This window comes from Panicum virgatum, chromosome 3N (genome assembly GCF_016808335.1).
Source record: "Panicum virgatum strain AP13 chromosome 3N, P.virgatum_v5, whole genome shotgun sequence".
NCBI classification, from domain to species: domain Eukaryota; kingdom Viridiplantae; phylum Streptophyta; class Magnoliopsida; order Poales; family Poaceae; genus Panicum; species Panicum virgatum.
The window spans coordinates 61503324-61520213 of NC_053147.1; the positions used below are offsets into that span (position 1 = coordinate 61503324).

At 45.5% G+C, this 16890-nt stretch overlaps 1 protein-coding gene and 2 long non-coding RNA genes across 3 annotated transcripts; 1 reads left to right on the forward strand and 2 right to left on the reverse strand.

The window, feature by feature from the left end:
* Nucleotides 1–631: 631 nt before the first annotated feature.
* Nucleotides 632–3500, reverse strand: LOC120666502. Its single transcript, XR_005671765.1, has 3 exons — nt 1938–3500; nt 1671–1827; nt 632–1580 (listed from the first exon to the last, which is right to left on the reverse strand). It is a non-coding gene; the product is annotated as an uncharacterized LOC120666502 (long non-coding RNA).
* Nucleotides 3501–6474: 2974 nt separating this feature from the next.
* On the forward strand, nt 6475–7849 carry LOC120667978 (chaperone protein dnaJ C76, chloroplastic-like). Its single transcript, XM_039947945.1, has 4 exons — nt 6475–6685; nt 6942–7165; nt 7248–7604; nt 7826–7849. The coding sequence occupies exons 1-4, from the start codon at nt 6475–6477 to the stop codon at nt 7847–7849; spliced, it is 816 nt and encodes a 271-aa protein (XP_039803879.1).
* Nucleotides 7850–8065: 216 nt separating this feature from the next.
* LOC120666501 lies at nt 8066–16091 on the reverse strand. The gene is made up of 2 exons (XR_005671764.1): nt 15679–16091; nt 8066–8402 (listed from the first exon to the last, which is right to left on the reverse strand). It is a non-coding gene; the product is annotated as an uncharacterized LOC120666501 (long non-coding RNA).
* Between the last annotated feature and the right edge of the window lie 799 nt (nt 16092–16890).

The following is a 16890-nucleotide window of genomic DNA, read 5'->3' on the forward strand; positions in this document are numbered from 1 at the left end:
CGAGAGCGACCCATTCCAAGGGTCGGTTTGAGCGGAGGAGGACTGGGAAAGGAGATCGACGTGCGGGTGGTCTGGGCGGCGGTGACAGGCTCTGTTCCGGCGAGTTGATGGCCGGAGCGGCGGTCTGGCAACTCAGGGAGGTACCATGGAGGTGGTGAGTGCGCCTGGAGGGTTTGGGGAGGTCAGGGCGAGCTTGGACTGCGGCACGGCGTGAGGGGTCGAGCGGCAGCCATGCTCTGCTCGGTAGGAGAAGGAGCGGATAATGTACCAATGCTCTGAAGTAGGGCTCGTGTGAACAGTACCAGCAAGAAAATACCTTCTACAGTGAATCTACTCCAAACTCATTAGATAGACTAAAATTTTCATAATGGTTAAAGTTTAGTGTTTAGGTAAGATAAATTTTAAAAGCTACTCAAATAAGGCTATGAATTAAACAAAGATTTCACCATTCCATGTGACTAGATGTTAAACACGGATTTGACTTGGTTTCTTTATGAAATTTATTCAATGTTACTAATTGTGTCACTTGGCATTCAAAATAAATTTTTAAACAAATTTTCTACTTTTTATATTTATACATTTCTAATATTACTTAATTATGTAATTGTATAAACTCTTACTTGAAAACATCTTAAAAGGAAATTTAACATCACATGTATTAAAATGCTAGAAAAATTTATTTCAAGTATTTATACATGAATGATTAATGCCAAGGATCATGCTAAGCACCTGATTAACTCTAATTACATGTGATTAACACCTGGGGTGTTACAAAAACCACACGAATAAACAGTTTGCTTCAAACTTAGAACCTAGAGTCTGCAGCAATGATTGCTCACAGCTTGTCCTTGCTGGCCTGTTGTAGCAGAAATGCTGGTCAAGGGTAGTTCTGTAATACTGCAACATGTATGGTAATCACAGAAGGTACGTTGAAGAACCATATACTAAATTGGTTACTCTCTGAGCATGTGGAAATCAAACATAATTACCGATGAAAATTGAAGGTCCTACATCCACAGGGTTAAGAATTTGATTGTTGGATTTGCTAAGACCATGCACACCTTGGGCACAGCTTCATGTCCCTATCAGCCATCGCACTATCACCCCCAGCTTTTTATAGATAAAGCACTTTAACATGAGCGCCCAGTTTATTGTACAATATTTAAAAATGTCAATCCAGTAAAAGTCGATGCCAGAAGTTAGCAGACAACATGTGCAAACTATTTCCAAACTATGATGGGTAACACTTAGATCATTGGTTCGTCTGGGGAACCAAAATAGTAAATAACTATACATGACTCATTATAGATGTGAAAAAAATGATCCATCCAAGGATGCATTGGAGGTTCACTTACATGGCCTTTTCCTGTCAGTGAAACTGAACATTGGAAGATGCATCCTTGATATCATCTGCAGGTAAAGATGACCGTTTAGGCAAGTAAATAATTCCTAGGAAATCCAAGTACAGATTGGCAAAACGAAATTAAAGATTAGATAGTTTTCTGAGCCTCCACCTACCTTTGCTGATGAAATGCTGGTTTGAAAATGACAGCAGTGTCTAAGAACCTCACATAGGCATTCTATCAAACACATGATATGCAACTCCATTAGAATATATTTCATATGCAAATGCAATAAGAGAATTCATACTCCATTGAAAATAATCTGACCCGTTGGCAAAGAAGCAGCCACTAGCTGTAACGAACCAACCGAAGGTACTTATTGAATAAAGCTGCGCAGACCAATCAGCAGCCATAACAACAAAGCGCTAGGAGCGAACTCTCAAATTCTAGGCATGAGTCATTTTCCTCAAGATTCAAATACATCCTGAAATGGAACCAAAATCCAATTATTAATAGAGAAAATGTGGAATCAAAATAACTTTTATTGAGGAGATTCTTAGGCAACAAATTGTCTTTGTCGGACAACCCAGCTACCTATTGGAGCCACGAGCGGCCAGCCCGCGCTGGTACGTCAATGGCGCTTTGGAATCCGGATGGGAGAGAAGAGGGGAAGCGCCGGGTGCACAGGATATAGGAGTCGGCGCATTGGGGAAGACAACGATGTGGGAGATGTGCACGCTGCGGATTCTGTCTCCAACGAGGAATGCCTCGCCGGCGACGTGCAGCGTGACCCGGCCGGCAGGCTGGATGCCTAGCTGCAGACCTTCTTATATATCTTCCTACGGCGGACCGTCTCCATGGGTAGGTTAGACTGCCGCCGCTTCTTTGCTTCCACGGCGAAGGCGCCGACCGCGAGGCCGAAAATGCAAATGGCGACGTGGGGCGGTCTACGGTGGGGAGAGGTCGACGTCTCCACAGCCTCCCGCGTGACCTTGGCGCCATCGACCTTTGTCCTCGACTTGACCATCCTGGCCGTGTCACCGTGTGCAGGCCGCAGCCGCGGATGAGGAAGAGCAGGCACACGAGGAGGGGGAGCAGGACCATGGGCTCAGCAGGTCAGCCACAGCCTTCGTCAGCGCCTCATCGCAGGTCGCCCACCGGCGAGCTGGCCTTCCGCTGGGAAGGAATCCTCCTGAGCACACAATGATAGGCCAAAACGCTCTTCTAGACACGCCGGTCTTCGTCCGCGCTGGCGCCATGGCCGGCTCTGCAGTCGAGCTCCTCCCATTGCTTCCTGACGGGCGGGTCGGAGGAGCAGAGTGATTGGAGGTTGCCATTTCTCGCGTTGCCTAAGAGCGCGATTGGGAGGAGGGGGGAGCGGTGATAGGTCGTTGGAGAGGAAGAGGAATGGAGAGAAGATTGAGAAGGTTCTAGATGCACGATATAACGGACGACAGTTTCAGAATGGAATAACTGCTGCCGTAAATTTATGATCGTACGATCAATTTTTTTTAGGACGACGTGGGTGCCCTATCCTGAGCACACGCCGAGCCTCGCGCCTTTAAAATATAGAAATAAGGGATGAATAGCTCAACATGCAATGATACACAACATAAACATCAACCTTGACAATCAACCAAGATAAACTAAAACAAGAATTAAGCATGAAAAATTTATACAGAAATAATAAATCATAAATTAAATTGAGCATGCAGAGGACATCCAAACAAACTCATGAGAGCTGGATTTGTAGTAAAATTATTTTTCTAGAATTACTTATGAGCATGGCAAGTTTCAGCTACTCTAAACAAGATAAATCAAAAAACACAATCAAACTTCATTGAACAAAACTAAGAAAATTACCACAGATACTAGGCATGAAAATAAAGCTAATAGAACAGGTTTTACCTTTTTACCACTTTTCAGTAAAATGTTATATACAAAACAAGTTTTCAGACAGAGAATACAAAAACACACTAAACATCTATTAAACGGTAAAGATGAATGAATACAAGCTACATCAATTGAAAGAATATTTAACAAGGAGTGTAACAAAATTTAGTTTGGCATTTTTAGAGCAGTACATAATTTACTAAGCAATTAACTTACTGTAAAAAGAGTAAAGCATAATTAAATATATAGAATAGTAACATGCAAAACAACATTTTTCCAAGGTAGATCTAAAGCACAGGAGTCTAACAAAACAAGCTTCACAATTTTTGGAGGTATATACGATTTTCTACATATTTTATAAGTTTACTGCACAACACAAGACTTTATAAACTGCTAGATCCGCATGAAAGGGCACCATTCAGCCACCGGTAGGTGGGTCCAGGGGGTCAGCAGACCCAGGCCTGACGCCCGAGTCAAGGAAGGCTAGGAGCCTTGACCCGGCGCCAGCGTGCCCAAGGCACAGCGAGCACGCCTGTTGCATAACGCGGCGGTGATGGCGGATGGCGGCCGAGCAGAGAAGAGCGGGAGGGGCTGGGAAAGCGCGCGCACAATTCGTTCCACGGCAATGCGAAGCTCACCATGGTGGCGGATGGCGGGGAACGGCGACGAGATGGTGTCGCGGCAAGGTCCGGCGGCGGCAGATGGAGGAGCTTGCCGGGGAGGACCTGCGGAAGGGGAATCGGCCGGGTGAGGGCCTAAATCGAAGGAGGAGGGTGAGAGGAATGTGCAGCTACGAGGAATCGGACCGAGGTTCACCGGAGACGACGAATCGATGACGGCCAGCAGCGGCAATGGAGGTGGCCGCGGCTGGCAAGCAATGCTTGGGGGAGGGGGATAGGGTTTAGGGGTCGGCTCGGCATTTAAAGGAAGGGGGAGCGGGCGGCCGGTGTTGCGCCCCGGCAGGCTGCGGCCATGCTGGCCCAGCCAGCGATCGCCGGCACGGCGCGGCACCCCTGGTGCCCAATGCAGAGGCGAGCAGGCCGGAAATAAGGGGATAGGTGGCTTATGTGTGGGCCCGGGCGAGGTGGAATGACGGTTGAAGTTCAAATTTTGAATTCAAGGCCTTCCCGTGCTCCAAAATTTACTAAGTTTTTATAGATAGTAGACATACTCACAAAGAACACAGTGCAAACAAGAATCACTCAAAAAGCTTCTGTAGATTGGTCGCAGTAAAATAAACAAAACAGTTGTTTTCAAACTTTCAAAGAATTTTGTGGCTCGGGTCAAAAGGCATAAAACCCTACAAAAATATTTTAAATTCAACATTTGAAATCTAGTATTTGAATAAAATGTTTGGAGGCATAGTTTCATAACAATTTTTGAACTACCTTCACAAGCACACATTCAAACAAGCATATAATTTAAATTCAAACAAGTGTACACATGCATATGATGCTCTATTATGCTTTGATGATGCTCATGATGTTGTTAACTAAAATAAAATAGTCCTAGAGAAATTGGGTTTACTAGACTTGGACAATCCTAAAAATTATAAGGAACTAAGGAAGAAAACAAAATTTAAATCTAAATTCTAAGAATTTGCTAAGCAGTTTTACCAAACCCTCCGGGGGTCTATTCATCGCATATGCGGTAAATCAACACTATGTCGCACAAGCACCGTCTTTCTTCTCCGGTGAGATCCGGTGGTTGGAGGCGGAGGCAGGCGGAGGCGCACGGGAGCACCGACATCTGCGAGTGGATCAATTCCACTCGCCATAGGAGATGAATAGACCTCCCCTACAAAACAGACCCCTCCTCATGGCCTGACCGCGACCGCGCGGGTGGGGCGACGACGCTAGGCTTGCGGCGGTGAAGTGGCTCACCAGCGACGACCGGACGACAACAAGCGAGCATGGTAGGTCATCCTAAGCCTAAGATGCGCGAAACGGTTTCTAACCCAAGCTCCCTGCGGCCAGAGCTTGAAGCTCTGCCCAACCGGCCGGACTCCATGCCAACAAGCGGCACCATAAGTACTAGTAGCAGCTTGCAAACGAACTACCCCGAGCCCAAAACCTAGCTGAAAACCCCGGCGAGGTGGACCTCCATGACGGTGGGTTACCTTGAATAGGGCGGACAACGGACTCAAGGAAGACAGCGGCGCACTGGGACAAGGAAGATTGGGAATGGACAGAGGTTGAAAGATGGGTGGAGGACTTCCAAGTAATGGTCTAGGCGGGCAGGTTCGGCTGGGTAATGGCCAGACGGTGACGAGAATCGCCGGCAACCGGAGGGAACGTTGAAAACTGTTGCGACGGTAAAAAGCATAAAACTGGCTGGCGGGAGTGGTATATATATATATATATATATATATATATATATATATATATATATATATATATATATATATATATATATATATATATATATATATATATATACACAGATCCTTACCGTTGTTGCGCTAACCATCTACTGCTGATCCATCCCACGCTGGTCTGACCTCAATTCGACGTGTGGATGTAAAATTTTTTTACCGCCATTGATCGGTGGCAAGCAGCTGCGTGGCAACGCTCGAGCTCTGCTCAGTCTGCTCTACTCTCTCATTTCTTTTTGAACCTGAATCTTGCAGCCTTGATTTCTTCAAATTTCATTACCAAACTTCAAAATCGGCCAAAATAAAAGTTGTAGCCCTGACATTTGTCTAAAACTTTTCTTATAGACACCTCCTCAAATTCGTCCTCCAACATTGTGGAAACTGCCTCTGAGCATGGCAGGTTCAGGCCATTTTTCAGAGTTGCAGACTAGACCCTTCAAAATCCGAGCTTTGCAGTGCACTTTTCTCCAAAACTTGCTACTATAATCTAAATGGAAAAAGTCTATATCACCCTCTCACCTATGGGGGGTGGACTACATAAGAGCATCTCCAGCCGGGCCCTTATATGGGCCTCTATCCCTTGTTTTAGTCTCCCAAGTGAAAAAAATAGCTCCAGCCGGGCCCCTAAACGGGCTACTATTTTGTGGAGGCCACCAAATTTTGGTCCAGAGCCCCTAGAATTGAAGGCCCTCTATTTTCACCCGACACGTGGGTCCCAACTCTATTTTTTTTCATCTTTCTCCTGCAACGCAGCGCCGCTTGCTCTCACTCGCTCGATCCGCCCCTCGCGCGCCGGCCGCCGCCGCCACCATCCAGCCTCGCCGTCGCCGGAGATCCTCGCCCGCCGCCGGTAGACTCCCCGCCATGACCGGATCCGCCCCTCTGGGGGACGGACGGCCGGCTTGGGGCACCGACGGCGACGGGCCGAGCCGGACCAAGCCGCCGCCGCGCCTGGACGGGGCGCCGCTGCCTCGCGGCATCTCCGGCGACGGGCACCCTCCCCGGCCGGCCGCGTCCAACCGGTTCAACACGGAGCGCCGCCGGGCAGGGTCCTGCAGGTCGGGGCGTCCAACCGGTTCGCCGCGTACGAGGCGGACTTCGGGTGGGGCCGACCGGCGCGGGTGGAGCGCGCGTCGGTGTTCGTGAGGGAGTTCGTGGCGGTGGTCGGGGCGCCGGACGGCACCGAGCAGAGGAGCTTCCGCCGCCACCAAGATCCATCAAGATCCGGCGTCCAACTTGAGGACTTCAGGGAGGCCCCTCTCGGCAGCAGCCTTCGCTGGCGGCGGCGGCACCCGGATAAATCTTCATCCGAGACCATCGAGAAATTTCAGTATTTGAGATTCCGATTGGTTTCTGCCTGCGCGTGTTCAGGATGGTTGAGAGGTCGGACCTGGTGGCTCTCGAGTTCCTCATGTCCAAGCAGCCGCGCGGCAGAGTCCGCGTCTCCGAAGGCAACGCCGTGGGAGCTCGCGCGCCCAACATCTTCAACGAGGTCGCCAAGTTCCAGAAAAGATTCGAGGAGATGAAGCACACATCCGCAACAAGAGAATCCCAGGTGACGTGATTCATCCTAGAATCTAGTTTCCCATCTCCTCTGGCGTCGAACTGGTCTGAAATCTGAATTCTGCACGGCGCAGGAGACAGAGACAGTCAAGCAATCAAGGACTTCATCCGTGCACACCATCAGATCCATGTCAAACTGGTGGTACTGGCGTCCATTCGGGTCATCGGCGCCAGCCACCATCATCCTCGCTTCACGCCTCCTACCGCCGCCGGCGGCAGCATCATCTTCTAAAGCAGCTGACCCCGTGGCGGACAGACTCCAAGAAGCTGTCGCCGCCCAGCATAAAACGGAAGGCGCGGCGACCGCAGCCGCGGCGCACGCCCACCGCGACAACTACTGGACCCCGCAGCTGAACCTGCCATCGTCTGCCTCTCCACCGAGCATTCACCAGAGGGGAAAGGGACGCTCCGCAAGGGCACAGCCGGCGCAGGTGCAACGCTGCCAAGCTCGCCTCCGCGGCGCGCGCGCAGAGGCAGGTCGGCAGGGAGCTCGAGCAGCTCGCCGCCGCAGGAGCTGGAGCAGCCGCGGAGGGCAGGGTGCGGGTGCGGGTGCGGCCGGCGCAGAGGGAGGGCGGCGGCGTAGCGCGAGCGCGAGCAGGGGAGGACGGGGGAGAGTTTACTTCTTTCGCTGACAGCTGGTCCCACTAGGTAGATTGATTTAGGTGGCAACATTTGATCGGTCTGATTGGAGTCCGGATAGGATTTCGAGCCTCTAAATTTTATGGGCCGATCCAAAAATGCAAAATAGAGGCCCAAATTTGGGCAGCCGGCTGGAGTTGCTCTAACCCCCCAACTTATGAAATGGTCTATATCACCCCCTAAACTTTCCAAAACCGGTCAAATTATCCCCTAAAGCAATTTTAAAAAATCATAATAAATCACAGAAAAATCATAAAATGGAAAATCCAATTGTATTAGAATCCAAATGAGTAGATCTACACAGTAAATATATAATATAGTATGTTTTAGTACATCTTTTTACAGCTATGAAGAAAAGTATAGATCTAAAGCTACAGTAAAAAAATATACTAACCCCAAAAAGTTTGAATAGCTAACCCCATGATCAGGCTCTCAATGACCACGTTGCATACCTGTGTTCTGAACAATCTTGTTCAGGAGTCTTGCTTGCTCGACCCTTGAATTCATCAGATTAGCAGAGTTGGAGCTGGTGGTGGTGTATCACCATGTTCCCCGACCCCGGGGGCCGTGATCCTCTTAGGTCCAACATTCTACAAAATTTCAAAATTTGGAGTTAACCTTTATCCATCAGTCCAACATTATTCTAGCCTATGCATGCACATTCTATATGCAACCATTAAAAACAGTATATTTCAAACATAAGCTACAACAAGCCACACTTATATTACCAAACCTATTTATGTTACATAACAGTGGTTCGATCAACTCAACATCCAAATATTTTACAATCCAACTAGCAAGCCAAATAACACAGACTGGCATTGCTATCATACATGACATGGTACACCCTCATGCCCTTCACTTCGGTCTTATTCAAGTTCCTTTCCCTATAGTACATATTTGTTTACATTCACATTTGGATTCCTAACTACTCAAAATCAGCCACCATATGGGTAAATATTCAACTCTGCAGTGTTGGTTCCCAACCGAGCCATAGCTGCCTGTAGCATATCTTGATTTACAGTCATTAGAACCTGTCCTGGTGGCACAACAGGACCTGCAGGGGTGCCACTTCCCACTTCAGGAGGTGGGGGCAGATCAACGGAATTTTCATCACTCATTTCCTTATGAGGCTGATCTGCTGCAGAGGCTAGGGAGGACAAAGTAGACAAGCTGTCCGTACCAGAACTTCCCTAAACTTCTGCAGGTTCTTCTTCATCCTCAATATCACTAACAACTTCAATGTCTTTATTTGAAGGACCATGTCCTTCAGGATCAAATCCATCAGCATTAGCATTGGCCCAAGCGAACATATTGGGTGCCATCTGTACTCCTCCCCAATTTTCTTCTACTTTCATATCAAAACCACCCAGATTTTCATAAGCAAATAAATCAATTTCTGGAGCTGGTGGTGCAGCTAATTCTGGATCCATGCCGGCCTCACCCACATTTTATGTTGCTACCACATGAACTGGAGGTGTGTTTTCTACATGTGGTGAGGGAACTTGCTCAATAGGAGGTGGAGGTGGTAAATTCCCTCCAACATATCCTTGCATATCTGCTTGCATTTCTTGCATAGACAATCGCAGAGACAAAATTTCATCCATATGAACTACTCTTTCAGTCTCTAAACGATTTACCTTAGCTTCCACCGTGTCTCGATATATTGCCGAGGTGGTCTGACTAACATTACCAATATCCTGGGCATGCTTCAATTCAAGCTCAATTTGATCTATTCTTCTTGATTGTTCCCTCGTTACCATTTTCATATCATGTTCCCTCCTCCTAGCTTCTTCCTCACGTTCCCAAGCTGCTTCGTACTTTGCTCCAACTGAAATCTCATCCCAGATTCTGCCATTTTTGCATCTGCATTTTCATCTCTGCTTGCAATATTCCGCCTGACATTCTCGATAAAGATTATACGTATGGGTGCATATATCAGTAGAGGCAGCTGCAATAACATCACTTTCCACCCTTGATTTATTTTTCAAAGTCTTGACCTGGCGCTTACAAGTACCATCTTTATGATTCTCTGGCTGGGCTGGTCCCAATCTGAATCATAGGAAGAAGGGCTTCATCCAGCCTAAACCCTAGACCCAACCCAGCTAGGTACTTTCCTATTCAGAATCAGAAAGATGGTACTTGGAAGCGCCGGATCAAGACTTTGAAAAATAAATCAAGGGTGGAAAGTGATGTTATTGCACCCGCCTCTACTGATTATATGACCCATACGTATAATCTTTATCAAGAATGTCAGACTAAATATTGCAAGCACAGATAGAAATGCAGATGCAAAAATGGCAGAATCTGGGATGAGATTTTAATTGGAGCAAAGTAGGAAGTCAGCTTGGGAACATGAGGAAGAAGCTAGGAGGTGGGAACATGATATGGAAATGTTAATGAGGGAACAATCAAGAAGAATAGATCAAATTGAGGTTGAATTGAAGCATACCCAGGATATTAATGAGGTTGAACTAAAGGGCAGCCTGGTGCAAGTGGTAGTGCTTGCCGCCTATGAACCGAGAGGTCACAAGTTCGAGCGGTGGCCTCTACACATTGCACGGTGTGTGGGAAAGACCTCCCACTAATAACCTCCCCCAGACCCCGCACAGCGCAGGAGCCTACGACACTGGGTACGTCCTTTATAGTTAGACCACCTCAGCAATATATCGAGACACGGTGGAAGCTAAGGTAAATCGTTTAGAGACTGAAAGAGTAGTTCATATGGATGAAATTTTATCTCTGCGATTGGCTATGTAAGAAATGCAAGCACATATGCAAGGATACATTGGAGGGAATCTACCACCACCATCTCCTATTGAGCTAGTTCCCTCACCACCCGTAGAAAACCCACCACCAGTTCATGTGGCAGCAGCAGAAAATGTGGGTGAGGCCGGCATTGGATCCAGAATTAGCCGCACCACCAGCTCCAGAAATTGATTTATTTGCTTATGAAAATCTAGGTGGTTTTGATATGGAAGTAGAAGAAAATTGGGGAGGAGTACAGATGGCACCCAATATGTTCGGTTGGGCCAATGCTAATGCTGATGGATTTGATCCTGAAGGACATGGTCCTCCAGATGAAGATATTGAAGTTGTTAGTGATAGTGAGGATGAAGAAGAACCTGCAGAAGTTGAGGGAAATTCTGGTACGGACAGCTTGTCTACTTTGTCCTCCTTAGCCTCTACAGCAGGTCAGCCTCATATGGAAATGAATGATGAAAATTCCGTTGATCTGCGCCCGCCTCCTGAAGTGGGAAGTGCCGCCCCTGCAGGTCCTGTCGTTGCCACCAGGACAGGTTCTAATGACTGTAAATCAAGATCCAATTCCGTGTCTTGGCATCTGTGAACAAGCTCAAGCACCTCCCAGCAAACCCCTTGAAGCATCTGGGCTTGCTGTTGGACTCACAACCGAGGGAGAACATAAAACTGTCGATGATGTCTTAAATGTCGTAGGAAAGCTCTCACACCTCCTTCATCCAGCACTTGGACTGCTCGTTAGGGTCCTCCACCTCTGACATCTTCTTGAGGAAAGCATTCAGACTCTCGAGCTCATCTTTAAGTAGCAATATATCTGCCTTCATCTTTATAACGACAAGTGGACGTTTCTTTTCAATGCTGTAATCGACTCTTTGAATTTGAGAGAAATACAAATGTCAGGTAGGAAGTATACTTGGGCCAACAACTTGCACCACCAAACCTTTGAAAAGTTGGATAGAGTGCTGGTGTGTACCGAGTTGGAAGCCAAATATCCGCATACCACTGTCTTTGCCCTTTCAAGGGAAATTTCTGACCACACCCCTTTACTAATGAACACAAATCAACCATCAAGTGCTAATCAGCCGAATTTCAAATTTGAATTAGGCTGGTTGTTACGGAATGGATTTTGTGACATGGTTAGGGAGATATGGCAGAACGTTCAGCATGCCGGAACTCCGCTCGAACGTTGGCAGGCAAAAATTCGACGCCTACATCAATATTTAAGAGGCTGGGCAAAAAATACCAGTGGTGCGTATAAAAAAGAAAAAAAAGTTACTTCTCAACAAACTTGACGAGCTAGATAAGAAAGCTGAAATAGACTGTTTAAATGAATCAGAAATCAGTCTCAAACATGTGTTACATGGACGTTTGGGTGAGCTTTTAAGAGAGGAAGAACTCAAATGGTACCAAAGAGCCAAAGTAAAACAGTTGTTGGAAGGTGACGCTAATACAAAATTTTATCATTTAGTGGCAAATGGTAGACATAGGAAAACTTGAATTTTCCAGCTAGAGGATGGGAATAAGTTAATAAGTGGTGATGCGGAATTAAAAAAACCATATTACCACATATTACAAAAAAATGTTTGGTCCATCGGAGACATCTTCCATGTCTCTTGACGAATCAGCAACAACTGACATTCCACAAGTATCCCAAATGGAAAACGAGTTCTTGATAGATCAGTTTACAGAAGAGGAAGTAAGAACTGCAATTTTCCAAATGGAGAGTAACAAGGCACCGGGTCCTGATGGCTTCCCACCAGAGTTTTACCAGGTTTTTTGGAATACCATTAAAGATGATCTGATGGCTCTGTTCCAGGATTTCCATGATGGTACCCTGCCTCTAAATAGCCTAAACTTCGGAACTATCATTCTTCTACCTAAGAAGAGTGATGCCAAAGTAATTCAACAGTATAGGCCGATTTGTCTGTTGAATGTTTCATTCAAGATCTTTACAAAGGTTGCCACTAATAGAATAAGTGCCATAGCCCAAAAATTAATTAGGCCAACTCAAACGGCTTTTATTCCTGGGAGAAATATTTTGGAAGGGGCTGTGATTTTGCACGAAACAATTCATGAACTTCACACAAAGAAGTAAGATGGTGTCATTTTTAAGATTGATTTCGAAAAAGCATATGACAAAGTAAAATGGAGTTTCCTTCAACAAACCCTTAGAATGAAAGGCTTCTCAGATAAATGGTGTAGCTGGATCGAACATTTTACTCAAAGGGGAAATGTGAATTTAAAAGTAAACGACCAACTAGGAGCGAACTTTCAAACTAAAAAAGGCCTACGGCAAGGTGACCCATTATCTCCCATACTATTTAACATAGTGGTTGATATGTTGGCTCTACTGATTGCCAGAGCCAAGCAGGCGGGTCAAGTGGAAGGTGTAATTCCTCATCTAATTGATGATGGACTATCTATTTTATAGTATGCGGATGACACTGTTATTTTCATGAGCCACGATCTGGAAAAGGCAGTAAATATGAAGCTCATACTTAGTACCTTTGAACAGTTATCTGCTTAAAAATTAACTTTCATAAAAGCGAAATCTTTTGCTTCGGTAAAGCAAAAGAATATGAGGTGTCTTATTCGCAGTTGTTTGGATGTGATTTAGGAAAATTTCCATTCCGTTACCTTGGCCTTCCGATGCATTATAGAAAATTGAATAATAGTGATTGGAAAACTATTGAAGATAGAATTGAGAAGAAATTAAGTGGGTGGAAAGGCAAAATGCTTACAGCCGGAGGTCGGCTTGTTTTCTTGAACTCAGTCTTATCCAGTCTACCAATGTTCATGATGTCCTTTTTTGAAATACCTAGAGGTGTGTTGGAAAAGATAGACTGCTTTAGATCACATTTTTATTGGCAAAATGATCAACACAAGAGGAAATACAGGTTAGTGAAATGGAACTTGATTTGTCAACCAAAATTGCAGGGTGGTTTGGGTGTACAAAATCTTGATATTCAAAACAAATGTTTGATGAGCAAATGGGTTTTCAAACTTTGCAATGAAGATGGCCTATTGCAACAGTTGTTGCGAAATAAATACATTAGAGATAAAACCTTGGGCAATTGTTCGAAGAAACCAACAGACTCTCACTTCTGGAAAGGGTTGATGAATGTAAAAACCGAGTTTATGAGATATGGGTGTTTCAATTTGATGGATGGAACGCAAACCAGGTTTTGGGAAGACACTTGGCTGGGCAACCAGCCTCTAAGTGTTAGGTTCCCCGCTTTGTTTAACATCGTTCGAAGAAAACACGATTCGGTAGCAACTGTCCTTAGTTCAATACCTCTAAATGTCTCTTTCCGTAGAGCTCTAGTGGGAAATAATCTGAGTTGGAACCAAATTGTATCTTCTTTACATGATGTAAACTTACAAGCAGGAAGAGATGTTTTTGTGTGGACTTTGCATTCGTCTAGCCAATTTTCAGTGAGATCCTTTTATGCTGCGCTAATAAGCAATGGAGTCAGAGTGTCTCAAGAAATTTGGAAAACTAAAATACCTACTAAGATTAGAATTTTCTTGTGGTATTTAAAGAAAGGTGTAATCTTGACAAAAGACAATCTTTGTAGGCGTAATTGGAAGGGAGATAAGAAGTGTGCTTTTTGTCACCTACCAGAAACCATACAAGACTTGTTTTTTGACTGCACCTATGCTAAATTTCTTTGGCGCTCTGTACATATTCTTTTTGGTATTGCTCCACCGGTAGATATGGCAGATTTGTTTGATATTTAGTCTAAAATGGGAACTAGTAAACACAATACATTGCTTTTATCTGCAGCAGCTGCTCTCTGTTGGGCAATTTGGATAACAAGAAACGAAGTAGTTTTTGACAAATGCAGACCAAAAACTTTTTTGCAGGTACTCTTCCGGGGAACTCATTGGCTATGCCAATGGGCAAAGTTTCAGTGTCATGAGGACCGTCGTGAAGAACTTGTGCAAGCAGCCAGGCATCTTGAATCTTCAGCATTGCAATTCTTCCACTCCAATGGCTGGCTTTCTCTTAGGAGAGTTGGTGCTGCGTAGTTAAAAACTTTATTTCGGTTGTTTGAGATCTTAAGTGCTGTGACTTTGTTTCTACAGCTCTCTTCGATTTGTGCTAGTCATTGTATTTTTGGTCCGATTCTACCATTAGGTAGATGAAGCCGGAATTTTAATCCGTTATCTAAAAAAAAATCTGCCTTCACTCTTCTCAGAAGCCCGTATTCATCAGAGAGCAAGGCAACCAGCATACAAAGCATGGAGCCCATGGCTCCATGTGATGAACATACAACAACTTCCATCATTTGCCTTGCCTCCCTGCTTCTAGGTGCCAGTGCTTGTGTCCGGGCAACTTTCAAGTTTGAAGCCTCTTATACATACTTAATAAGTCAACTGCGCATGCACAAAGAGAAAAAATGACTGAAGGAGGGTAACAGGACAAAAAAAAGGTGAGCAAGTAAACCTGCTAAGGTGTACTCATCAACAACTTTTTGTAGGTGCACAAATAGCATTTCAAGATTAGTCAAATTATCAAGAATGCAAGTGTGAAGAAAGTGCGAATCACCGACACTGCAAGATCAGTCAATTAGTCAAGAGAAAGAAAGCTGAAAAATGTGTGGCCTTTAGCTAAGCCACCTAATGAGGAGAGATATGGATATCCTTCAGACAATTAAGAGAATGGAGAAGAAAACGGCACAACTCATCTCATCTGCCTAAGTTATTAGTACCAAAAAAATTAGGGATAGGACATGGAAACTTCAGAAAAATAAATAAAGTGACAGGTTAAGAGCAAGATAGCTTGAGGGAATCTATGATTAGTTAAACTTCCAACTCAAATCAGTCAATTAACGTGCTTCCTGTGTACATATTAAATATGACCATATGAACACTGCTGACCCAAAATATATATAATTCAAACATGGGAGTAGTTGCTTTGGTTAGTTTTAGAATATCAAGTCAGACTGTTCATACTAATCAGTTAAAGTTCCCAACAAGCTAAACAATGCGAAAACAACCTAGCAGATATAAGAGACGGCCAAAGGGGCAGGTTCGGGAAGTTTTCAACACAAGATCCCATTTGAAAACCCAAAGCAAAGCTACCACTGATGAGGAACTTACTGGCTACGACATGACATCTCGCCCCTTCAGGTTGCTGAGGTTCCATTGGAGACAGCACGCACCCGCGAAGCATCCACGCCTCTTGCATGCTTATTGTCAAGAAGACATGAGCAAGAAATTCATGGAGACGACAAGCTGCATAGAGGAGAGAAAAGGACCTGAATATGGTCATGTCACATACGTCTTAGCAACAATCGCTATCTAGTTTGCACTTTGCAGTCATGCCGAAAACAAAACAAAACAAAAAAAAGGTGCACAAGTTGTGCCAAATCAGATCTCAAGATGATTGAATCTATCCAGATCTTCAAAGGTGGGAAGTATTTATGTAATCATTAGAAAGAACTGCGAAATTGCATAAGGCCCTCAAAATTCAAGTCCAGTCAAGTTATCAGCAAGAAAGACACATGCCTCACTCTCACCGTCCACCCGACCCGAGGACACATCACAATCAAATCAGAGTACCATATTGCAACAACCATCTACCTGCGAGTTTCCTTGTTTCCATGGAGCAACCATCTGCAACAATCAGTCAAAAAATAGTCAAGGCCTCACCTTTGACGAACAGACAACTTGAGCACGAACAACAGGGACAGCGTGTTTCGTTTCAAAAAAACAGGGACAGCGTGGAAACCTGCGATTTCTTAAGCCGCCCAGCGCGAGAAAGATAGGCCTCAGTCCAGCCACAAGGCGCCCGACGAGATCTTTCCCGCATGATTCGTCGGTAGATGGCCATCGGCCATCGCCGACGGCATCCTAGGTCCCCAACAAGCCAGCCCTGGACAATAGAACAATGGCAGCAGAGTAGCGGACAGCAGGGCGGAAGCGGCATCAGGGAGGGAGAGGTGGGGTACGGACGCGTCCCGCTAGGGGAGGCGAACCGCGCTGCGGCCTGGAGGCAGGCGGTGGGCGGCACCGGTGCACCGCCCATCCTCCGGACAGCATGCGAACCCCCGTGCTCACCTGTCGGTGAGATAGAGTACCCCGAGTACGAACCATTGCACAACTGGGCCATGTTTTGAAACTGGACCGGGCTGGAAGGCCCGCTCGTACACTTTTGGCCTTTGGGGCTGGGACATTTTTGTTTTTAAAGAAAAGCTCCGACATTTTCTAAGACGGTCTACTTTGTAATGTTTTTTGTTTTTTTTTCTAACAAATTTATGCCGAAATTGACATTGATATCGTGTCAGTACAGTGCGTTGGGTAACAGTATGT

Excerpts from the sequence above, each read along its gene's own strand:
- LOC120667978 (XM_039947945.1), top strand. The coding sequence starts at position 6,475 with ATGACCGGATCCGCCCCTCTGGGGGACGGACGGCCGGCTTGGGGCACC. Across the intron at positions 6,686-6,941 it reads CAGGTCGGGGCGTCCAACCG|TATTTGAGATTCCGATTGGT; the intron begins GTTCGCCGCGTA and ends GAGAAATTTCAG. Across the intron at positions 7,605-7,825 it reads CAAGGGCACAGCCGGCGCAG|ATTGATTTAGGTGGCAACAT; the intron begins GTGCAACGCTGC and ends CCCACTAGGTAG.